Below are 25,887 nucleotides of genomic sequence, written 5' to 3'. Positions count from 1 at the left end.
ATGATTATATTAGCTTAAATGAAAATGCTACTCTATTAATGGCTTCAATAAGCTTTGCATTTGGAAAAGTATTTTAATAAAAAGTTACCTGAAGTTTACTGCAACTTAAAATATGTAAGTGAGGGAAAAGTACTTACTTTGATTTATATGTCTTTTGGAGCTGTAATTATTGGCTTTTTACTCACCTATGTAAAACAATGTACTTTTGTAAATGGATTTCTGGCCACTTTACTCCTTTTTTTTTCACATAAAAAGTAAGCACTGTCAATCAAAGAATTTTAAGGTTTATTTCCTCTTTAGAAATGATTGATAGCCTTTTAGATTTACAAGTTGACAAGTTAAAGGGTTCTATTGGTATAATTATGTACTAAATTCACAGTCTTTCAATTTAAATGTCCTTTTAAAACCACAAGATTATCATACCTGTATTTTGAAAAGTGGGCCAGTCAGTTTGGGTTGGTATACAAATTGCTTCCATTAGCCTTGGGACCTATTTGAATTTAATACAGTTTTTTAAAGTTAGTAGTACTTTCAATAGTACTTTTAAAATTTAGGGTAATGGGAATGCATTTTAAGTACAGTATGTGTTAGCTTGTTTTTAATGTATGGATGTCAAGAACACAAATAGAGAGTTTGTATTTCTTATTGATTCTTTTTTTCCAATCATGGAAAAAAAAAACCCCAGCGTTCTTTGAATTAGAGCACTGGGAAACGCGTTACTGTGAATGGACTTCAAAGGCAGAGACCGGGCTCGCGCGTACTGGGGACAGCGGCGAAACCTCGCGTGAAGCTGGTATCCCACCTCGTGCGCTGGCTGCCACCAGTGGTGGCCTGAGCACCCCCTCTTCTGTAGCACTCGGAGGTCAGAATATCACCTTTTCGTTGGAGTTTTGCCAGCTGCTGCCACAGGAACTGGTGCGGCCTTAGCGCTGAAGGTGGGGTTGGGTATTTAAACAGGGCTCACTCTTTGAGAGATGACTAATTGCACTGGATCGGCTTATACATGAACTGAGGAGTGGAGGGCTGATATCGTCCAATCTGTGCTTAGATGTTCAGGCAGCCGAAGATTTCTTTTTTTCATTTTATCTTAGATTGAAGGGTTGAACGGTTATAGATTAATGAGAGATATTTGACAACGACAGTTTAGGACCCGGTCCTGCAAATTGCTGTGTGCAGCCTCTCCCCGCCACTAAAGTAAAGCTGAAGCTATTTGAAGCAGAAAGTTTTCAGTATCTCTCAGAGGATGCTTGATGCCTTGTGAGATTGGACCATAAAATTAACATTTTTTTTGGTCATTTAGTTCAGAAAATACTCACAGGAAATACTCTGTGGATTTCAAATGTGTTGAATGTGTGGGAAGATATGAGAAAATGACTGCTATCTCTGGGGGGATTTCAGAACTGGCCTCCATTTATAATATTGCAGAATTTAGTAACTACTTTCCCAAAGGATGTAAAGGGAAAATGGCCATAAACTAGACTGAATTAGAGAAGAAACACATTTGACAGGACTACGCTAAAATCTTCTAACATATTTGCAAAAGAAATGTAAATTAGAACTGTAGGGTTTTTTTCTTTTAATCTTCTCAGAGAACAGCTATTTCTGATAATAAATAAAAATAGCAGTAAATTAATTTATTATAAAATTTGAAGAAGGTCTAAAGCAAACGGGTCCACAATAAGCAGCTATGTAAGGAAACTCAAATATAATGAAACCGGGGGTTTACAAACCCAGGTACTGTGGTATTTTCTGCAAAACTACGCAACAGAGTGGACAGCACGTGGCCAGGGTGGGTGTGAAAGTGGAAACGTGGAAAATGTGGAAAAAAGGCCCAACCATCCGGAAAGCAAAAAGGGCGCAAGCAGGGAAAAGCCTTAGTCTCACCCCTTCCATACAATGACCTGAATATAAACAAAAGATCAAATTCAGATATTCCAGATAAGGGGAAGTGCAAGAAAAAAACTGCGGAGAGTAGAGGGGTGCCATGATCTCTGCGGCAATAAAAAACTTCTGACAATAGTCTGGGAAGTATGATCCTGAAGGATTTTTAGTCTGGTGCTACCATAATACTGTAACGGTAATTTGAGGATATGCTCAGGAGATGCCTTTCTGATATTAGAGAGACGCTGAGATTCTGCTGGGCTCTGTGCCTCTCCAGCCAGTCGCCGTCAGCCACACGCTCTGGTGTCACCGCTGCTGGGCAGATCCGGGTTGCCCTACGCCCCCCGCCTTCTGCCTCATTTTGCAGCAGCATCGCTGGGGCTGCTTATGGAGTTGGGACGCACTGAAGGTCCAGGAGCATACAAAAATCTGACCCTTGGGTTGCCAGTAGAAAGGCGGTTTGAAAACAATAATTTATATGGAATAGTTTCTTGAGAAACCGGACTGGTTTGTGGGACTGTTTATGTAACACCAATTCATTAAAAACAAGCCAGGAATTAGATATTATTTTCATGATGACGATGTGGTCTGGCTAAAGATCTTTAACGTTAGGAGCATGAAAAAATGTTCTCTTCACTTAAAAGGTGGAAGTACGGACAAATCGTGCCATGGTGATCGGAGCGGTGGAGTCGTGTGATTTGCTGTGGGATAAGCGTCTCTGAGCCGCATGAGAGTGCTCGCACGAGTGAGACGGAGATACAGTTTGATGCTAAATCTCTTTGCAAGAATCAGATGGCATCATTCCAGCCATATAATAAAATTCATAATAAAACCATCATAAAGGTGCAAGTTATATTCATAGTTCAGTAGGCAGACCTTGTGCAAGAAACAATTTTTTTGCTATTAATAACCTAAGACAAAATAAGAAAAACTTTTAAGTGATCCAAAAATGGGAAAAAAAAAATAAAAATCCTTTCTGCCAAAAAAAAAAAGGCTGAAAATATAAAAATCCATATCGGAAAAAATTTTTTTTTCATTCAACTCAAAAAAATTGCAGACAAATTGCTGTGGAAAATTTCATCATCTCTATTGGCATGGGAGAGTCAAGATGTGCTGTTGTTTAGAGATGCTTGAGAATGCTTGACTGTGGTTCCAGTTCACCAAAGCACTTAGGAAATTTTAAGCACATGTTGAAGTCTCACTAACATCTGAGTTTTAAAGTGATCATATGACTGGAAATATAGCTAGAAGGTCATTCAGTGCAGTCCCTGTAATTATAGGCAATCATATAAAAAACATAATATGCTCAAATTTGCTTTGCTGAAAGCAAATGGGTTTAAGTATGTGCTTACAGATAAGCATGTGCTTAAAGGCTTGGCACAATCAGAGCTTCGATTAATGCAGGCAGACCATCATTTTCATGAAGATTAAAGTGTTCCACTTCCACCATTTATGTCCTCCACCTTATTGGACAAGGACTAGGGAAATATGAACTAAAAACATAGATGATTTTTTTTTTTAATTCATTAAGTCTTTTGGATGAGTTTAGTGCTGATCGGAGCCTGAGCCGGGCTGCTGAAGTCAGTGTCGATGAGTAAAAAATAAAGCATCTGCCAAGACAAATGCCTGTAGTTCACAACAAAATTATACGTGATCATTGCACATGGAGCATATTAAATGTACAATAGATCTGGAACAAGAAGGACTCCCTCATAGTTACTTCTTTTGTCTTCCAATCACAAAGGGCCTTCCTCGTAATACGAAAGCAGGAAAAAAACCAACATGAAACATGGGGTGCAAAGTATTTGTCAATTTAATTTCATCACAGCTTTCAGAGATAATAGTTGCTTCCTATTTGGAAGATGCATGCAACATCCCCAAACTTCCCAGCCACCTTGTTTTAGGAACTCAAGTGGGAAGGTTTGCGTTGCTGTTTGAACCAAAGCCTCAAAACCTACCTCAAATAGCGATTGAACCAAGACTTCAGAGTCAGTGGTGATTTCGGGGAATGGGGATTTTGCCGTGGTCCTTCCTGGGCCTTGCAGTGCATTGCCAATTGTTACAGTGCAACGGAGCCTGCTTGCTATGCGTTTGTCACATCACGATGTTGTTTGTTGTTGTTTCAGCTCTGAACGAACCCACCATTGACTATGGTTTCCAAAGGTTACAGAAGGTTATCCCCCGGCACCCTGGTGACCCCGAACGCTTGCCAAAGGTCAGCACAAAGTTTATTGTTTTATTAAATATGGTAAAGCTGGTTACTGCATGTTTTTGTCTGAAAGTGCAAGGCTCTGCAAATGTAATGGTTTGGTACCCAACCCAGATAAGCTGCAACAGAGGCATGACCGAGAAAGCCCAATCAGGAACTTTGGTTGTAGGCTTATGAGACTTCTGTGACTTTCTGAGTCACAGGTAACTCAAACAGCTCTTGCCTTTCTTAAAAGGAAATCTTACTCTGTGTTCTGAAATACTTAACAACAACACATTTTTGGTTGGTATTTTAGAACCTGAGCAGCTTATTCATAGAAGAATGACACTTCTTGGTTTTGGTATCATAGTAGTAGTTGCCATTATAACTCTGAGAACTTCACCATTGATAAAATCAAGTTATTTGGATCTTCAGGGAATGCGTGTCCACTGCTGTTGCACCACATATTGGTTTAGGACAATAATTGCTGCTTTAATACTGCTTTATTTTGGGATTGCTGAAATAATTAGAGCAATGTGTAGTGCAGTGATTTGATGTTCATTCCCATCAAAATTAGTGGGAGTTTTTTTGTTGACTTCTGTCAAGTAAAAGCTGAGGAAGAAACAGAATAGTTCGCGTAAGCTTCTCGTGCTTCTGTCTTGTACTGTGGAAACGCTGTCTGGGTCTGCACTCACATCTGTTCTTGCTACCTTGCCATCCTGTACATTCTCTGGTGAGAATTTGCGGCGAGTTTTGTGATATACTGGAGAAAGAAGTGGGGTATTTGAAAAAGTGTTTGAGCTGGAGGCACTGTATGTGACCAACTGCCACCATGTGTTTTATCTGCTCTAGCATCATGGCTGTTAGCGAGTGAGTTGGGGCGTCAAATAGGCCAACTGTGTATATTTGAAGAACATCGCCTTTGACTTATGGAAAGGAATATGTGAATTTGTAGACCTGAGACATAGAACAAATTGGGCTTTCATGCCTGAGGCCAGATCCCTCAAACACTGCGCATCCAGTATAGCCCCTTTGACTGGGTAAATCTTATGACCTTTCTTCTCTGGCTTCCTGAGGTGTCAGTAGGCTTTTATCGGGGGTTGTTGTGGGCTTTGATTAGGTAAATTTCTGAAGCGTTTCAAAGGTGACAAGATTACGTGAACACCCAAACTTATTTTGTTTTATTTCTTGACAGAATTAAAATTCAGTATGTGAATTTTTTTACAGGCTTGTTTAGTCTTTTATCTTTGCCTAGGAAGGCTGTAGTCCTTGGTTTCAGGGTCAATGATGTGTTGTCCTTCCCTCTTACCACCAGAGAAACATGCTGTCCTGGGGAGTTACATTTTACATTGGCTCTGTTCACCCTCTACAAGCTGTCCCTTTCTCTGACTTTTGGACAGATTTGCAGCAGGACACAGCTAACATAGATTGGTACATTTCCCTCCAGAGATGTGACCATTTCCAAGGAAAGAGAGCAACCGTCTGTAGGGGCTCTTTCATCTGTATCGCGTCTCTGCTGCCAAACGTGCATGTGGGGAAAAATTATTTCTCGGAAAATGAGAGACCAGCCTTCACTATGCACCAGGTATTTGCAGGGCCCAAAAGAAACGCTGCAAAACTTCCCTGAACCTGATGTTCCAGATGACAAGTAGATGGTCACGGCTTTCCTCTAAATCAGGAAATTCAAGTAAAAGAAGACTGAGCAATTCCAAATCGGTTTATGCAACTGGGCTCCTTTTCCGACACCCATGGCACTGAGGGGGTCTCAGCAATGCTCTTCTGTGCTGGCATGGGCATGCAGCCATCAGGCTGAGCACCCTCCTCGTTCCCATTTAGACTGAGACTGTTACCACACTGACAACCACATGTTCCTGCTACGGGTCATAAAAACAGGCAGAAGAAAGCTCCATGTACCTCCATATCCTGACTCTGACGTTTAGCAGGTATTTATGGGTCGGGTATGAGAAAGAAGGTTAGTACTGAGTCATCTGTCCCCTCAAATATCCTCTTGGTTTAATGTGTTTGTTCTGAGTATCTTTTCAAGCTGTTTTTTCAGATCTTTAAATCAAGGGAAATTGTTGTTATGTATGCAGAGGTAAGATGCAATGGCCTAAAAAAACCCAGTTACTGCTTAAGGACCGAACAAACTCAGTGAAGAAACTAGTGTCACTATGAAGGTTAGAGGGAAACAGGACAAAGAGGACCTTCTTTTTTTGTCTTTGGGTAATTCCTTCTGTGCAAGCTTGAAGGTTGGACCTCAAGTTCAAGACTCATTAATATGCCACGCACAGAGGCTGAATGCAGCAGGGGTTGGCACATGTCGACTTCTGTATTTGAGGCACTGATGGTTCAATTCCCAGCATCGCTCGCTGGCTCCAGGATCATAATCAAGGACGCAGCGAGTCTCTGTGCTGGGTGAGCACTGCACAGCGCTCTTCCCCATGTCATTAAACCAGGAAGGGCTTTGGCAGTATTCCACTATAGACAATTCTCAGTGGCTACTTAGAAGGGAGTTGGAAGCCATATGGCTTCCACGGTGGAACCAGGCGCAGAGAGGGCAAATGTATGAGAGAGACAGAGAGTGAGACAGCAGAGAGGAGAGCAGTGCTCAAAGCTTTCGGTATTCCTTCCTCCATTTTCCCTATTGTCCTCCCAGTGCATCATTGCTTCCTGTTCATTAAAAAGCTTATACTTACGCATTAAATAAATAAAACAAAACACATTCTATAATTGCTGCTAGGGTTTGTGGCCATTATTCCATTGAAACATTACTGATGAAGTAGAGATCTTTCAAGAAACAGAAACAGTTACGATTTTTGTGTTCATAAGGGCATGCAGTCCTTCCCATGGACCAACAAGAGCATTCTGCTATGTGACTCATCCCCGCAGTCAAGAACTGTTGAGGCCATCAAACAAGTGTTAGCACATGCTCTGCCCTCCAGACCTGAGGAGTTAACAGCCATCTCTGTCGACAGGCATTTCTAAAACCATCGAGACTATTTGAGAAGTTTGATCTCCACTCATTCAGAACCAGTATTTTCAGAAGTGCTCACTGTTTGTGCTTGGGATGAATTTTTTGAAATGTTTCAGCTTTCTGCTGGAAGTAGGCAAAGAAAAAAAGCCAGATTTTTTATTATTTCTTTGCTATCTCCCGGTGCTTCAGTAGCCAAATTCCAGTGGAGAATGTCCTCGACAGTGGGGAGAGCGGGAGCACCTGGGAACTAGGGTCTTTGTCTGCTAGACCGACAGTTGATGTAGACATGTGGTTAGAGTAGAAATGCAACATACAGTTTTTGGAGAAAAAAGAGTGGGGGCTGATGTTGGCAGCTGGGCTGTGGAGCCAGCTATGGGCCAGAGTCCTGTTGCCTTCTTGCACAGAGCAGGTCAGGGAAAGCAGCCAGTGTAGGGTTGTCACTAGCAGATGTGCGTGTCTGTACGTACGCACACAAACACAGGCACCAAGAGGAGAGACAGGCAGTGCAGAGGTGGTGGGATTAGCACCCAACGCTTGGAGTGAGATCAAGTACCAGGAGTGTGCTGGGCAGTATAGTCTTTCCTTTCTAATACAGACAGGAGGCAGATCAGAGGAAACGAGATCTCTGGGGAGAAGTGAAAGAATTGCCATGACGCCAATGTTAAGAAATGGTATCGTTGTCCTGTAGGAGTAGTCTGTAGAAAGCCTGCCTGTGGTGCTGGGGAGTAAGCCTGCACGTGTGTGTGCAATTTCCCTGTCTCATGTGTTTGCATATACGCACACGAATACACACGTGTTGTTGGTTCTTGCATACATAACTGCAGTGGAAATCACTAAAGAGTTCAGATCACTAGAACATGTTGAGTCTGTTGAGGTTCATTCATGTAACTGCCCTACAATCCTTAAAATATCCCTGGCAGATACGTTGCAATTCTGCAGTTTTGTTAAAACTCCACAGCTATAGCTGTTAAACAGTTTCAACTGTGAGCTAGATTTGAAACATATCCATCCTAAATGATTTAATAACAACGATTCCTCTTTATATGCAATTTCCTAGAATTTATTTGCCGTTTTCACCACTCCTACAACTCATCACTTGTATTTAAATTAAGCGCAAGATGGTTCACTCTGTGTTTGAGAAGCAAGTCATTGCATCGACCCCCTCCGTGATCTGACGTCCTCTCCCTCCCAGTCTGTTGCTTAAATGCTCTCTCTAGGAGACCCCTTATCCCTCCTGAAAGGGACCTTTACTTCTGGTTTCTCTTCATGTAGATGAAAGTGGAGCCTCTCTCTCTCTAGCACTCGGGGCCCTCCCTGCTGAGCAGAGAGCACCCGTAACCAGCTCCACCTTCCCGTCAGCTCCTTTTCTCTGGTCAGTCATTACACAACCCCCCCAAGACATATCCCACCTCCTCGTTTAGGACGCTAATAGAAGACAGGTGGTTATTAGGAGCCAGTGGCTGGCAAAAGCAGTTGTCTTTTCCCACGTGAAATCCCGCAGGTCTGCCCTTTATCCATCGTGACATGGGTATTGTTTATATTCCAAATAAAGGTTGTCTCTAAGTGTGGGTGGGTTGGCCCAGGATTGCTAACGGGGGTTAAAATAGCAAGGAAGACAAGGCAACTTAGGTTTGCTGCTTCAGACAGACCCAATGGAAATTCTATAATGGATCTCCATCTGTTAACTCAAGATACTGTATTTTAACCTAAGTTAGTAATTTTTCAGCTAAGAAAACACATATTTTGGAGGATTTTTTTCCACAAAGCGTAACAAAAGGGTTGTTAGAAAACTTGTATGCTAAGTATGGGCAGGAAGGGGGAGTGTGTGAAGAGGAGCTGTTTGAGTTCATCTGTATAGCAAGGAGGGCATGAGATGCTCTTGGCGGTTTCTAAACTGTACTATAAAATTTATAAGCGTGTGAGACCAGAGTTAAGGTTGGCACTGAACCCTTAACAGTGGCGCTTTTTTCAGTTCCTAGCAATTTGGGCATTTCGTTGGTTGAGGGGCTTGTTTGGGTTTTTTGGGCTGGCTTTTCAGTTTATCCTATTGAAAATATTCAGGGAGAGAGTTTCAAAGCAATTGAGAAGACGACGATGACCAAGATGCCTGAGGCTACTGTGAAAGTATCACCCTTATGGGGGGGTGCATGTCAGAGGCATGTCTGGGAACATGCAAGGAGTCTGAAATGAGAGAGAGCGAAGCGACGGAGCTACGCTGCTCGCTGAAGGGCAGAGCCACATACGAATGGCTGGCAAGGAGCCCTTTCCTTTCTGAAGGTCAGCAGTGTGCCTACACATTTCAGTGAGTTTTCTTTATAAGTGGGTCAGCATTTACTCAGCAAACGATTAGAGCAGATGGTGTAATTTAGAATCTATGACAAAACTTTTAATAGATGAGGGCTAACATGATGACAAGGAGCTCTTGTGCCATTCTCCATTCCTGATTTCTGCTTTGCCTTGGGGTAAAAATCATGCCCGGGATTGGATTTTCTAGTCTGCACATTCCATCTGAGCAACTCGGACCACTTGTTTGAACATCCCGTAAGAGGGATCCCCACATTTCTCTGTTCCTGTATCCTTACTCTTACTGTTTTTAAATAAAACAATCAACTGAGGGTGGCAGGAAGATACCAAACAGGTAAACACTGTCCCTTCGAGGAGCAGAGCTTTTGAAGGAAAAAGCCACAGTTTGAAGAAAGTAACAAAGGCTGCATTTGTGTATTTTGCTCCATGGAGCTGAAAATATCTAGTAAATTGATCCCGTGGGAGTAATAAATACACATTACTTTATCTTGTACTTCATGTCCTATACCCCTGAGCCTTGATAGAACAACACCACTTAATAGACTTAAAAAAAGAGTAATTACAGTCATTGGTTGTGTGATATTTCAGCCCTTCCAGCCCTGCCTGACCTTCTAATTTAGCTCACCGTGTCTAACTAATGCATTTATATTCATCTTTTATGAAGCATGTGTAGTACAAAATTGACTTTGCAGCCTTTAGCAAGGCGTCTTACCAGGTTTAGGATCTGGTTAGTACAACGTACTGTATAGCATATGTACATTTACAGCAGAATCTTAAATGCATATGGTTCTGATCAACTCTTACTTTTTATCCTTTTGGAAATAAAATAAAAAATATTTATTCCATTTCATCCTCCCCTCCCCTTTTTAAAGCTTTTATTCATTGCGGCATTATTTACAGCTAAACATGCAGGCAGAAAGATGCAAGCATTTTTTAAAATGATTACCACTAATGTTTCTGCTTGTCAGAAGTGCTTAAATTTTCCTGCACTTTGTCTAAAAACTTAGCACTTTTACCTTTTAAGAATTACAAATTTATAAGATCTTACCAAGCTGATTTACAAACACAGCTGACAGTTTATGATGAATGATGTTGCAAAGCGTACAATATGTTTCTCTGTCGTTTCTATGCATGTATATATTAAGAAGAAGATCAAGAAGAGGGAGAACCCCCCTCTGAAATAACCCTTGCGTTAGAGAGCACGCGCACAGCTCGCTCTCCTGCGCTTCCTCATCGCTTCCTGCTCACTTCACCCATCCAGCAGCGCACAATTGTTCTCTCTGCATTTTCTCCCACCATATGGTATCCTCATTACCATACACTAAGGGTCCATATGGGGAACTTGTGAAGTGAACTGTATTCATTTTAACTGCCAGATGAGCAGCCTTTTGCTTTGCAAGCTTAGCTTAAGTCATCTGCTGTCTTTATGTTGTTATGGCAACACAGCACCAATAAAAAATTCTAATCTACTGTAAGTGTCTGGGATCACAGTATTTTAAATGCTTGCTGTAACTGTCCTCTAAGTGAAGATGCTTGTTCTTTTAGTATGACAAAGGGTTATTGTCAACTCCAGCAGGTGGCAGTAAAGAAATTGTTTCCTTTTTTTTTTAAACCTTTTTAAAAAAAATATATTTTCCTTTTTCCCCATCTCCCCTCAACCTCAAAAAGTCATAGAATTACACAACGTGCTCAGTCCTCTGCATTTCCTAGGATTTGTGATGCTGAGGTTGGAATTGCAGGTGTTACTTTTAAGTTGCAACTCAAATACTAAAGGCAGTAAAGTATGAAACCGTGGTGGCAGCTCATGCGCTTCATTGTCGGAGACCCAGGCTCAAGTACCACTTCACCAGGATTCTGAAGCCTCCATAGCCACACAGCTTGATCCGTTTTGGAGCTGTTTTTCAGCTGCGTTTCCAAACTCCTGAATCAAACACAAAGCTAATTAAGAGTATCTTATAGGAATGGAAGTAGGCAGCAGCATCCTTAAATATAAATCATTTTCACCTCTGTGGGCCACATGATATGTTGCATCGCTGTCTCTCCGTCTGTATTGAAAGTGAATGTTTGTAGTCTCAGTTCATCAGTTCACATTAGCCTCATGCTGAATATTTAAACACAGAACAATTTGAACACACCATGAAGAGAGACAGTGACTGCACTTTCACTTGGAACAGCAAGAGCTCATCTAATAATAATTTAGTAAATCAGCCATTTAGTGGCTCAGTTGTACACTGTATTGTGCCAAATAATACTCAGTTCCACTGTATGCTGGTGAAATTGAAATTCAGACTCGAGTCACGTGGCACTTTTTTGCTCAATGGAGAGATGAAATGGAAAATCACCCTCCCAATAGACTGTTTGAATGTAGCGATTTATCAAAAATATAGCAGAGTGACAATATAAACAGGATTTGGTTGTATGTGCTACAATCTATTCTAATTAGGCTTTTATTATTGTGGTTTCTTCTGCACAGATTATTTGATAATTCAGGATTTGCATTTACATCTTCAGTTTATTTTGCATATAGGCAGAGCGCAGATAGGCATAGTTACTGCGTAGTTACAGCCCTTGAAGGCCCAGTCCTGTGGGAAGTGTGGCGGGGCCTTTATTGCCGTATTTCGAGCCCTGGCTCACAGGGAGCACCGTGCCCTCGGGAGCAATGGGGACGCACAGCTGCTGCCTTTCCTCCTCAGGAAGCGCCGTGTATGTTACTTCATAGCATGAAAGCAATACTGGATTAATTTCTTTTCCCTGTTTAAGGCTATCAGGATTTGTAGGAAGTAGTAGTATCTTATCTTAGACTAACTGATATAACTGGAAACAAACAGACAAGCCTTTGGGAGCCCAAGGCTTGCTTCCGATGTGCCGACCGTACCTTTTCCCGCCTGTATCAGTGGGTCTAATAAAAGATATTACCTCACCCTACAAAACTTGCTTTGGTTGTAACCATAGACCATCGTGACTTCAGCCAAAGAGCTATGCTTCCAGGCTGTCTCTGATGAAGATGGGGGGGAGAGAATATTTTCCTAGAAAGTATGTTGTGAAGTTTAATTTGTTGCCATTAAAGCGGTGCTTTGAGATCTTTGAATGCAGGGCATTGCAGAAGCGTGAAGTAATGTCTATAATCTCACCTACAGTTTCCATTTCTAGCCTGGTTTTAGGTGTTATGCAGTGGTTTACGTGGTGATGTAAAATATGATTGCCGTGTATTTCTCACAACACAGTCCAATTGAGTAGCAGAAAAAGCATCCTCCTAACCATCATGATGCCATTTAGCAGAGAGTGCTGGAAGCAATAGGATGCCTGTTGTCGTAATTCTTCTAAGAAATACAGAGCTTCACAATCTATACTCAACTGCTGACACTTGAAAACTCAAACATTTTGGTAAAATGAATCAAGCAGTAATGTTTCTTTTATGAGATCTCCTCGCGGGAAGGGAAGGTTTGGCACCATTTGGAGATCAGGCTCAGTGATCCATCATAGCAAAGTCAGCTGTCCTGGCGCGTCTCATAGGTCACTCGATCGAACCAGTGGCTCTTACAACTATATTATTGCTTATGGAACAGTAATTGAGGCACCATGGTTAAAAATTACCTGGTCTAATAGGCAGTGAACAATTTGCACTCAATACAATTATAAGCCAAATCATTCATTTCATAACACTTGGACTAATTTATTTGTTGACCTTTTAATATCCATAGCTCTTCAGTAGTATTAACTGCAACTCAGACAAAATCTCCTGTTCGTTTTACCTTCATTGATTTTTTTTCCATTGAGGCAATAACAGTTGTTTGAGTACAACGTTTTCTTTCTGTTGTAAAAGTCAATCATGTAACTTATGTTGATATAACTCAACTGGACTGAAATGTCCTCTAAGTACAATAGCATACTACTGTTATCATGCGGCTTGGATAAACATGGATGTGCATTTTGGATTTATTTTAAGGAAGGTTTTGGAATATATTTGTCACAATAGATGACAAATTATATGCTTGCTGAGAGGAGCATGAAAACAAAACACAGAAGCATTTTTTAAAGCGGGGCCACATATAAGTAAGACATTTTTGTTCATATATTACGGGAGATCTAAGATACAGAAATTTTGGAATTTGTCTCTCTTAATTTTGTTCTTTAGAATGACCTAAGTGTCTTTACTAATAATGCTCTATTCACAATTTCATCTGGACATCGCATCTTGTCTCTTGAAGTCCTAACATTTTACAGGATAGAGGTGCTTAATTTTTCCAAACGTAAGCATCTGACAAAATATGTGTAAAAGTATTTTTTAATAAACAGGAAAGAAACAATACTACTATTTAGATAATCTGAATTTACTTTCATTTTTTTCATGTTTGAACTAGCATGAGAGCTGAGGGGTTTTGAAGATCAAAAAAGTTACTGAAATATTGATGTATTTTGAAAAATCAGTGGCGAGTTTTGAAGCACTTCCATAAAATACGTTGGTGTGGTGACAATGGTAATCTTTTCACTCACCACTGAAAAAGGAGCCCTAGATTGTGTCAAACTGTGTTCCTGCTTTTGCATCGTGGATGCATACACAGAAAGATAGTGTTATCTCTGTGAAATGCTGCATAAATTTAATTTCTTAAATACATGATTATTCAACATGTATGCTTGCTTTGGATAGGTTCAGCTGAATTTTTAAGGCTGTAAATGAAAAATAATAGTATCAGGAACAAAGCGTCTTTTGTTTCTGATAAGGAAGTTGAAATTTTTTTAGAATGTGTGCTAGGAGGCACTTCATTGAAGTAGTCTTTCTGAGCCGAAGCCTCTTTGTACAATAAAATACTGTAAGTCCTTTGAACACATAGTTATAAAATATAATTGTTACACATTTGGCATTTTATGCTTCCCTAGAAATTACCACTTGGTATCTGCACCTAATCTATGGTCTGTCTTTTCATTTCAATTGGGTCTGAAGTGGGCCTTCGTTGTAATGAGAATGCCCCTTTCAAGAGACTTCTTTTAATTATACCGATGATAAAATGTAAGTGAAAGTAGTCATTTGTAGGGGTTATGACTGAGCAGTGTTTTAACTGTAATACTAAAACCTACCAACGTTATTCCAGTCTCTATTTCAACATTTTTATGCACTCACTCTCCACAGAACATAGTGGAATATCACTGTAGGTCAGAATTTCAATGCGTCTTATTTTCCTGCTATTAGAAGTAACCTGAACTCTCCATTTCTAATTACTAACACTTCCTACCTGAAGCGTGCAATCCAGAAAAGTGACAGTTTCACAGATTTTAATGATATGCTGGTTTGCATTTTTTTTTGTTTGGTTTGTTGGGTTTTTTCCCCTTCATTAGAAGAAAATGCAGGTGGGTCTTTAATTGCATATAGGTGAACATTTGTTTTTTACAGAAAATAGCTAGTTTAGCATGCTTACATATTTATATGGCTAAATGCGTTAATAAAGACCAACTCTGAAAATTAGGCGGACAAAACACATATGTACAATTACCACTTTAATTGCTGGATAGCTCTGCTGATGTAACTCAGCAGACATTCTTGCCTTGCAATACCAAACATAATTATATATCTGTATAGATTTAAATGCAGTCAAGTGAATTATGCCACCCAATACATTCTAGATTTGACCTAATGGGAGAACAATTTAAATGTGATACAACTTGACCTGTATTTGGAAAGTCTTTGTGTATACAGATGATAGAAAATAGATATCAGCCCGTCTGTCTACCAAGTAAAATGTTTTTCACTCTTACAAATGCATAATTGGATATCTACATTGGGCTACACACAAAATCACAAGCCACCTTTAATCTTTTTTTAATCCCCAGTATTCCAGGGAATTTTTCTAATGGGCAGAATAATATGATCCACAGAATAAAGCTTCTAAACCAGCCTGGGCAGTATCTTTGAATGACGGTGTCAGAATTTACTGTTTCTGTTCATTTTTCCAGATTCTTTTTAAGTTTACTTAAGTCCAGACCCTTCAAATAATTCAAAACATTCTTCTTGTTCCATAAGGGGACTTTGACAACTTTCCAAAAATATATGGGTATAAAATGGTCAGGAGAAGACTTTGAGTAATAACTCTTTTTTTTTTTTTCTTTTTTTTTTTTCTTGCAACTCTCATCTGCAGCTGTTTTCAAGAAATAGGAATGTTAATACTATGAAGAGCAGAGGAAGAGCTATCAGAAAATCTTATATATGCAAAACCGAAAAGAAAAACCCCAAACCTAAAAGATCATTAATCTCAATAGTAAACATCTGCTTCAAAGTACTGTAGATGCTGGGTCAAATAGTTTGGGGTAAATTTTCAAAAAGAAATGCCTGAGTTTCCTATCTGAGATTGCTTTGTACATGTCTCTCTGTATGTTTTGCCCAGGGGCTGAAGGTAGCTGTGGCACACAAGGAAAATTTAGAGTGCAAAATGTGCTTCAGGTCATTGTGGCAAAACTCTCAGGTCAGACAGAAGAAAAGAATCTAATGTTATCATTTGTTCGTTCATACGTTCACGGATAAATTAGGAATAATCTTTTTTGTTGTCTAGATAGATGGGAATAGTACGAGTCACTGTAAAGTGGTGGGATGGAGGAATTTCTGGAAAGAAAGTTTGTGAAGAATTTTTTGTTAGCCATTGAATTGAGTTTATGTGGAATTATCCATTCATGATCTAGTTTATCTCTCATTTATTTTGTCTTCTAATGATTCACTAGATCTGACAAACTGATCATAGTACGAAAGATGGGATTGTCTATCTAAGGAAAAGTAGGTGCAGAAGAACCGGTCTTTACATGCTGGGATAAATACTGCAGCCCTTTGTACAGCGTGACAAATGTGTTTCCTTTCGTGATCTTGCTGCGTTTCAAACTGAGGGGCTCTGTCCTTAGATCCTCACAGTGTGAGCTTGCAAGATAACCTGTGGGAAATTCTGGAGAAGGTGCCAGAGAATTGCCATAGCGTTGATTTCTTAATAGCAGTGAGTCCCAAGTATGGCTGACCTCTGCCAGCTACCAGTTGAGGTGTTACAGGATGTGAACAGATAGAAGGGTACAATGTAGTAATATCTACCAGCCCTGCGCTGTATGCATGGAAAGTAGATAGGCCTCATGAGTTAAAATTTGACAACTCTGAAGGGTTCCTGCAGGTAGCTGTAAATACCTTTTTCTGGTAAACTTAGGGGTCTGGGGCAGGACATCCTCTAACATATACTTAGGAGGATCAAAGTTCTACAGCTGTCTGAGGGACGTAGATGTGAGTCGTGTAATCACTGTTGGATAAAGTCCCGATTGAAGCGCTGGCAGGGTGATTTTAGTTCTGCGTATCAGCTTTCACATACCCGCTCTTCTCCCTTTGACTTAGAGACCTAACGTTAGCAGAGAACGCCAGAGCTTTTAGCAACAAAACCGTCCAAATTACCTGCCCGATGCTTCAGTTGATGCTAATATGGTGGGAGCATCCAGATTCTCAAATGTCAGTTTATTCAAAGAGTTATTCCAATGCAACTATGCTAATGCTAGTTTATTCCATGCTACTGTGTATCTAGATGAAGTACACATCCGTGCTAGCTACCAATTCTGTTGCCATTGTTATGTGCCCATCATTTATGGAAATGAAAACCAGCCCGAGCGGTGTGGATTAAAAAAGGCGGCTGATACCTGTTTTTAGTATCTAAGTACACCCTATTAACAGAAGGATAAGAAGGGTACTATAGGAGACTTGCAAGGACAGACTTACAGGTGAACATCTTAATTTTGTTCCGTCTTTCGTCGGCAGTATTCGCAGTGGAGACTGTTGGAATTGGGTGTGTTTTCCCTGTTGCCATGCATTTATCACCTTCATGGTTAAGAGGTGTTTTAATCATCGATTCTCAATGTTTATGGCTAGATGCCTGCTCGCATTTGCACTTCAGTGTTTGTTCTTTCTGCTGCCTCATATAGGCTTTCTATATTTTATTTATAAGGTTGGCTCATTGCGGAGCAGGTGGTAGGGTCATGCATGGCTGTTTTTAGTGCTGTAGATTTAGGCTGTGATTTTCAGTTTGGGTGGAGGCTGATGAGACTACAGTGGCTTGGAAAAGCTAAGGTTCTAGCTCCCACTGCAGACTTATTTTCTGGAAATTGCCATTGAATTTCAGTGACAGGAATTCAGTGCACTTCCATCCTATAAGCAGCGGTAAGCAGAAGCTTTTTTTTTACCCCCCAAGTGAAGTATGTTGTCTTTCTCTCTCATTTTGCCTTCCTGCCTTTGTAATATCTGTATGATGTTTACTTCTTCAGTATGATTCAATTATAATATATGGAAACAATTCAGTTGTTTGTTTGCTAGAGAAGTTTTCATCTTTGTGTGAGTACAAATATCTTCTTAGTGAAATGTCCCTGTTATTTTATACTTCCCATTAGGCTGGCATAGTTCCCTCAGTTTTACAGTAAATGGAGGATCTTTACATTTTGAATGGCTTTTACGAGTCTTTATAAAACTATAATTGCTGAAAATGATACAGTAATGCAGTGCTCCGTGTCGATGTGGAGAGATGGGAGGTTCTGGACAGGCTGAAACTCTTGAATAGCAAGCTAGATGGCTGGCAGTCTAGATCTGTGGCATCCTTCTAAATGGCTCTCTGCCCGAAAGTTTCACCTTTACACTTGAAAGAACTGTTTGCAATTCTCTCTTTATCTTTTAAAATATAATGCATACACAAAATTTAAGTATAAGTTTAAAACTTAGTTCTAACACATACCCTTAACCAGCACATGTATAGTTTCACCCACTGAAGAACAAAGGGAAAGTTTGAGCACAAATTATTGTAATTTTGACTGGAAGTTTGGCATGTGACCTTTCCAAGGTGAAGAAGGGAACTGGAGTCTGATGTTCAGCATTTTGACTCTGCAGAAGAGTTTTTTTTCTTGCAAGTAGCCATGAGAGTAGGAAGTTAGAAGGCAGAGCCAGGAGGTCAGACATAAGAGTCAAGGAAGTATGAATGACATCATCATCCCTAAGTACCCTCTCAGAAGATGAATGAGCTCTCTCTTGTATTACAATGCTAAAGAGCATTAGAAGGTGATATGATATCTAGACAACACATAAGATAAATGCCTCAGAGTATGCTGGAACAGCTTCCCCCCCACGCCCTCCACAAGTACATAAATCCTTTGGTGGTCTCAATAACACAATATGTGGCTGATGAGTATTATATATTGTGGTCAACTTCTTCTTGACAAAATTCATTTAGATTTAACAAGTACCTTGAATGTTATCTAATTTAGTTACTTAAGCCAAATAACTCAGTGTAACTCTAGACACGCTTTAGCTAACTAGACTCACAGACCTTTTGGGACACAGATTTTTTTCACTAGTTGATGAATAAAAAGCAAGCAGATGTCAGCAGAAGAAATATCGCATCTTTTTTAAAGCTGGCACAAAGCGTGTTTATCATGATAAAACTTGACACAAGATGTTTTCATCATGATAAAATTTGAAATGCAAGTTTCATGATCTTACTGAATTCCTTCTGAAGGGAAAGTATGTCACAAACAAAACATGCACAGTTCCTGTAATGTTGGTTCAAGGTACGTTCTGTCAGAAGTGCATTCAGTCTGAATTTCAGTCTTTGTGCTTCAAAAGCACAGCCATTCCAGTATGATTTATGTAATCTTTCCTACAGTAATTTTGGAATATGCAAAGTTGCAGCAGACTTCACTACCCAGCCTCCTCTTCTGCTTATGTAAACACCCCTTAGAATGTTCAGGAGGAAGATCTGATTAAAGTAATTGCATTCCTCTCTCAAAAATTAAAAAAGTAAAAATCCCTCAGTAGAAAGTCAGCTTCGGTTTGGAATAAAAATAGGCTCTGGATTTGGCGTGTAGCGGCATGGAGGGCAGAGTTCTGATGCATCAGATTTAATCACTAAAGTAATCTCTCCCCTTTTCAATTTTTTTCTCAATTGTTATTTTTATAGAAATAAAACAATGCTAATATGAAATAAAATGCAAGACAAGAGGACCCCCACTTTAGCTCTAAGTAAATGCTGCAGAGTCCTTTATTCTAATCCAAAAGCTGTCAGACTTTTAGCATTAATAGAAGAGTGGATCTTTCTTGACAAATGCCCCCATAAATTAGATATTAGCTTTAGTCAAACTCTGTCTCTCTCAGGAAATATTTCCACTTGCATATTCAATTGCAGGGACCTTACATGACGCCCGCTTACTGCTATGAAAATCTAGGCTTCTGAGATGAAGGCAAAGAAAAATTTCTGTGAAAAAAAGAATATCTGGAGTAACAGACCTTGAGCTTATGCAGAGATTTCTTATTATAGAATGTGAGTTTCTCTCACTTTTTGATATGTTTGTCTGCTGCTCTGTCCACCTCTCTATGTGTTTATCTGTCACCATTGCGGTGGTTACATGCAGTATCAATCGGGTTTTAAAAGACATAGATCTTTTATACTAGCTGTCCTTTTTTATAATACCTTTTACAAATTTAATCAATGCATTTTAATATACAATATAGTTTAAGTGCAATATACAATAAATATTCGAGCTTCATCTTAAACATGCTCTAGCCTTTAAATTGTTAAAACTGCAGTGCCCTTTCAATCTACTTACATAATGTCATAAAATATACATTTCAAGGTAAATGAAGTCAGCTACTTCAATTTAGTCCCTCAAACTGGTAGTAAATGAGAGGTTAACACTATGGTGCCAAACCCATTATTGAGTAAATTTAGCACCTTGGACAGCTCTGTAAAATCTTTATTGCTTTCCTGACCTGCTCGTCATGTTCTGTCTGTGTGTTCGGTGGCTCTCAGCTCTGATTGAAAGGCAATATATTAGATCCCGAACACAAACATGCTCGGGGGCTGCTTCACTGCGAGCGTAATGACATGGAGGTGAGAACAATTTTCTGGTCACCGCAATCCAAGCACCTTGCAAGGTCTGTTGCTCTAACTTATAGAGGACTTTTGGGGCTCCATTGTATGTGGAGTCGGAACAGTAGCTGCTATGGTAATTTAAGCAGAGCTGCAAAGGGTTGACGATGCGTTCAGAAAACAAGAAGTTAATATCTTGAGCATGTCTGTAGTTGCATTTTATTATGTATTTTTAAAGCTAGTTTGCGTCTATAAGAACTACAGTCAGCTCTGGAATAGAAGGCACCACTGTTTGACACAGGAGCTTCTGTGTAACGTCTACTTTGTATGATCTGAAAATGTCATAAACAAGAAATGCTTTCATTATGTGAAAATATTGTTAGAGAAAGTATGAAACTCAAATTTAGAGACTCTGAAAATGTTGAAAAAAATATAACCAGTGACTAGCTAAGAAAATTGAATGCTAGTTGTCAAGCATATTTCAATAAACCATCATGACAATTAGTTTTATTTACATGCAATATGATACAGCATCAGATACTTCCAATGTTTAAGAACTGGAATATATTTGATATTAGGTAGAGCAGCTGTAAGATTCCATGTAATTACCTCATTTTTTAACATGGTCTTCGATCTCTTTTTAGATGCATTCTAGGGTTTTTTCACTCAGCATTACATAAATAACTATGATTAGTCAGGTAGAGCAGAAATGACTATTTAAACTTTCTTTTTTTTTAGTAGTTTGGCATAATGACAGCTTAGGTTAACAATATTCCAAAGCAGTTTGTGGGCTCTGTATCACATTCTAATTTTCCATCAGTGAAATATATAGTGCAAACAATTTCTACTGAAGTGAAATAAATCCTAGTTTGCAAAGTCAAACACCTGTGCAGTAATTTTCCACCTAAAATCACGGATTGAAAAAGATAACATTTTTCAGTAGCGTATCTGTTCTTCTCTTGTTTGTATCTTCAGTATGAGGCAAAAAGGGAAACTCAGTGTTCTGATGATTCTGGTAAAGCAACAAGGATTGATTGTACCTGGATATTGTTCGTAGTCTGTCTGTTCATGATTATACTGCTAACTGCTGTGGTCAAGCTACACCAAAGAAAAAAAAAAACACAAACCAAAAAAACCAAAAACCAAAAGAACAACTACAACAGAAAGAAAACAAAACAAAACAAAAAGCTGAAAAAGGCTGTAGCAACTTAACTCCTCTGAATCCGTTTTGAATGCAGTGATTTAAAAATCCATCAATTATATATTACATCTCAGTTCATATCTGAAAAATAAATTAAATGTGTGTTCTGAGAGAGGGGTGTGTGCAGCAGAAGGCAAGCCTAAATGTTTACTGGGAGTACAAAAATCCTCCATCTCATTTTTGAATTTAGGACATTATATATGTCATAAGTAGTTACTGCAGTATGACAACTATTTTATCTTATATTATAGAGAATTTAAAATTGAAAAAAATGCTAATATGCATCTAAAAGCTTGTCATTTGAAGAGTTGTTCGAGGATTTTTGAAGAGGTTATGGTGACAGCAAAATGAACGCAATTATATCTCTATTTTCTGATCAGAGTCTACAGTATATGAAAATTGAGCATTACTGTTTCTTTTTGGTATAAAATATGGCTATTGTGTAAAATATTTTAAGTTAAAAAGTTTAACTTTGTAGAAAACTGTAAAATCCATATAACTGGTACTATTTTTGTAAGCTACCTGCAGAAATATACCGTGATGAATAGCATCATGAGAGTATATTAGAGCAATACTTGGGGCCTGGGAATTACAAAAATGTATTGTTTTACTTAAAGGACAGTCTTGACTGGTTTTGATCAGGCAATTGGGAACCTGCTAGATGCTTTGAAAGAAGACGAAAAAAATAATCTCCGTTAATTCTGTGATGCATTTTTACATTTTCTATCAGGAGTGCTCATAGAGATTTTTCCACACTGTAAAATGCAAGAACACGGGAAATGCTATTATTACTTGAATGCCAGTGTAAAATACTCTAAGAAATATTAAGGGAAAAGGAAAAAATAGGAAAATGCAGAAAAAAATTTTTGCCCCAAACAGAGAATTAAATCCCAGGCTGTTTTAAATTCTGCTGTCCATGCGGGGAATTTTTCCAGGAAGCACGGCACCGTACTGGCTGGCTCTCGCATACTGCATGCGTTCTCCTCTTGTGCATCACTTTTTGTGCATGGATCCTGCCCTGACCCACCATATCAGGGTACAAACCGAAGAAGTTGAAAGGTTATGTTACCGGTAGCACAGGACTGATTGGATATCTTTTGAGCGTGGCCTGCTGGGTAAGGTCACAATTCCTGCAGTACGCAATTAAGAATAAAATAAACACATTGAAGGATTCATAACATGCTCTGAATGACATTGATTGCAGTAATCTAGTAAATGACCTCAGGATTGTATTCTGCAATAAACTGATGAGTGGTTTATAGTGCAGATGGTAGAGACGATTGAGTGATGTATTTTATTTTGCAGCACCAATGATTCTCACCTTTTGACTTGATTAAGCGTATGTGTGAATAGGATGAACTAGTGATTTAACACCATTCAGTGGTTTGCTGAGAGTTGTTACAATTAAGGTGTACCTGGTGGGAGGAAAAAAAAACCCCACAAAACACGGTGCAACTGATAGAAGAGTATAAAAGATTCTGATATTTGTTTTCCCCCACAAGGAGTTTATTGAACTCAGAAGAATGCTTCTGTGTTTATATTGGCAGGAAGTAATACTGAAGAGGGCTGCTGATTTAGTAGAAGCACTCTATGGTATGCCACATAATAACCAGGTAAATGCATTCTACTTCAGCTATTCTAAAACATGGCTATTTCTTAGATGTATAGATAGATCAGGGGCTACAGGTATGTGATGCTACAATATGAGACAACAATAAATATAGAGGGCAATGTCATATCTGGAGTGGGGTTTAGTTTGCTTGTTTTCTTTTCCAAAGGGTGTGAATTTAGTGCTTGTAAAAACAACGTGTTATTAACCCCGGAGGCATTTGCCCGCTTTCACCAGATACTACGTAATATGGGCAATGATATGCATTGTGTCTTGCCATCTATGATTTTTCAACCTTACCCTGAAGATGGCTTTAAGGTGGAGTAAATCTAGGCTCCAGCCCCTTTCTGCCAGTTGGTCTCCTTGTACAGAAGCGTGCCTGCTGAGACCGAAACTTCCAGTTCTCTTACCACAGATGTCAGGATTTATCACAAAGGCAGCAGCTTTTATAAGCATTAGCTATCAGTCAGCCAACTGGTTTAGAAAGAAAAGCACCTAGTTTTTGCCTTTGGACAGGGAAATGTTTCATTTTAGTGTGTAAGAAAAGGTTTGTCAGAGTCACATTGGTAACTCTTTTATTCTTTTTTTCCCTTCTTATCCTCTAGGAAATAATCCTGAAAAGAGCAGCAGACATCGCAGAAGCACTCTACAGTGTCCCCCGCAACCACAACCAGCTCCCCGCCCTTGCTAACACGTCGGTCCATGCAGGAATGATGGGAGTGAATTCCTTTAGTGGCCAACTAGCTGTCAATGTTTCCGAAGCCTCACAAGCCACCAATCAGGGTCAGGAGAAGCCTCGTCTTCCTCTCTCTATGAACCTTTTCTGATAAAAGTCAGGGAAACGTGTGGAGCAGTGAAAGAGCGATGGTTCAAAACTGCAGGCTAGGAGCACGTCTAGCCAGACACCATCCCACACACACGCACAACCTTTGAATGACACCATACGGTCATGAGATGGGGCTTGATCTAGTGACTTTGCCCCAGTTCGGGAAAAGCGCTTCTGCATGTATCTAAATAGCTTTCCCTTCTGCTCAGAATAACGCTTGTGTTTGTCTTTAAATCCCACTCATTTTAAAAGGATTTCCATTGACTTGAGCATGTACTTAATGTTAAGTACTTGCTTATATATTTTCATAAGCATGGATGATCTCTCAGTCTAGGCCCTAGGTAGCGGTTTTTTATAACATGTAAGTATCCCTTGAATACTTGTCTGTTTTGGTTTGATTTTGCAAGAGACATCTTGGCACTGATCTTTTTTTTCAGAGTTCGAGATTTTTTTAAATTTTGAAACTAGCAAAAAATAGAAATATTTACAAATACATTTGCAGAGCTTCTCTAATTTTTAAAATAAAGTGGGTTTCACTTTGTATAATATCAATATCGTTTTAATTCCTACACTTAAAAATAAAAAGAAGAAATGCAAAGAACTTTTTTGTAAAAACACCTTGCATATTGCCCTCCCCTTTGCTCATCTCTATTTATTATCCAACTTTAAAATCCACTTTAATGACAAAGTATTAGAATGAGGTGATTTTCTAGAAGGGCAAGCACAATTATTTTGCATTACACTAAAAAAATATAAATTTTTTAAGATTAAAATAATTTATGGATGTCCTGTGTGGTAGGAAGAAAAGTTGGCATTTTTTCTTCTAGGACTGAAGACGCATTTTGTATTTCTGTGCTTCTAGAAACAAATCTTCCTTTTTGGGTGAGAGTTTACCCAAACGTCATTTGCAGGATTAGGTAGAGATTCAAATTCTCACTTGGTGCCAAATTTGATAGTCATTTTCTACCAACATACTGATCAGACCAGGGCAAAAAGACTACGGATATCCCACTACGTTGAGAAATATACCCTGCATTTTCTTAAGTGTGCAGCGAGCACCTAATTTCAGATGCGTTAACTGAGAGCGACATTAGAAGAGAGTTAACAAAAAATCACCTGCTTTTACCATACCTTAAGTCGGTATGTGCATTTTGAGAATGTAGGTCGTGTTTACTCCATTTCCTACAAACGGCTCTCTCAGAGTGCGCGTTCCTGTAGTACCCAATGGTAGTCTTTGCTTGAGGGCACGGGTTGCCCGAGGAGCTGTGAGGGTTGTGGCCTCCCTCCTCCCGCTTTGTGCTCCCATCAGCAATGACCCAAGCGGGGAGGGTTCTAATTTGGGTTACCTGGTGGTAGCGGTGGTCAGCCCTGGCCCTCCCCATGCACACCGTGGCCGGACTAGGCTGCTGGCTTGGTAGCCCGGAGGTACTTGCTTGTAGCTGTTTGTGGTGTAAGAAACTGTTCTCGGGCTAATACCAATTTCTAAATGTATTCCCTCCCCACCAAAGGTTTTACTCGCAACTCAAGCAGCGTGTCACCTCATGGCTATGTGCCAAGCACCACCCCTCAGCAGACAAATTATAACTCTGTCACAACAAGCATGAATGGCTATGGGAATGCTGGAATGTCAAATTTAGGTGGTTCTCCAACCTTCCTGAACGGATCTGCTGCCAATTCTCCCTATGCCAGTGAGTATTCTATGGCTTTTCTGTATTCTGCACGTTTTCATTAGAAGGAGGTGGTGACTTTTCTATGATACTCAAATATTTAGTTTCTATTTTGAGCACTTGAAACAGAGTTTGGTCCTTTCTCTCCTCTCCAAGGCACTGACCTTTGAAGCACTTTAAAGACATTAGTGTGCCAGTAACGCTTTTCTCTGTATTATTATTATTATTATATTATTATGATGTCTCATAAGAGCTTAAAAAGAATAATGTCTCTCATGATAACTTACCTTATGCTCTGTAAATAAGAAATGCTGTCCTCAACATTGCTGGAAGGCAGGGATGGCCGAAGTGACTTTACGTCCGTTGGAATGGATCAAA

At 39.5% G+C, this 25,887-nt stretch overlaps 1 protein-coding gene across 14 annotated transcripts in view; it reads left to right on the top strand.

Annotated features, from left to right (window-relative positions):
- EBF1 (EBF transcription factor 1) overlaps positions 1-25,887 on the top strand; it is a 287,079-nt gene that overhangs the window by 249,000 nt on the left and 12,192 nt on the right. For all 14 annotated transcript variants that reach the window (XM_063349004.1, XM_063349009.1, XM_063349003.1 and 11 more), the window contains 4 exons: positions 4,008-4,096; positions 22,955-23,020; positions 23,622-23,799; positions 25,351-25,530. In XM_063349004.1, the coding sequence (XP_063205074.1) occupies positions 4,008-4,096; positions 22,955-23,020; positions 23,622-23,799; positions 25,351-25,530 (513 nt within the window). The remainder of the gene's footprint in view (positions 1-4,007; positions 4,097-22,954; positions 23,021-23,621; positions 23,800-25,350; positions 25,531-25,887) is intronic.

This window comes from Chroicocephalus ridibundus, chromosome 11 (assembly GCF_963924245.1).
Source record: "Chroicocephalus ridibundus chromosome 11, bChrRid1.1, whole genome shotgun sequence".
NCBI lineage: Eukaryota > Metazoa > Chordata > Aves > Charadriiformes > Laridae > Chroicocephalus > Chroicocephalus ridibundus.
The sequence above is the reverse complement of the archived record's forward strand: the minus strand, read 5'-3'. Positions and strand labels throughout refer to the sequence as shown.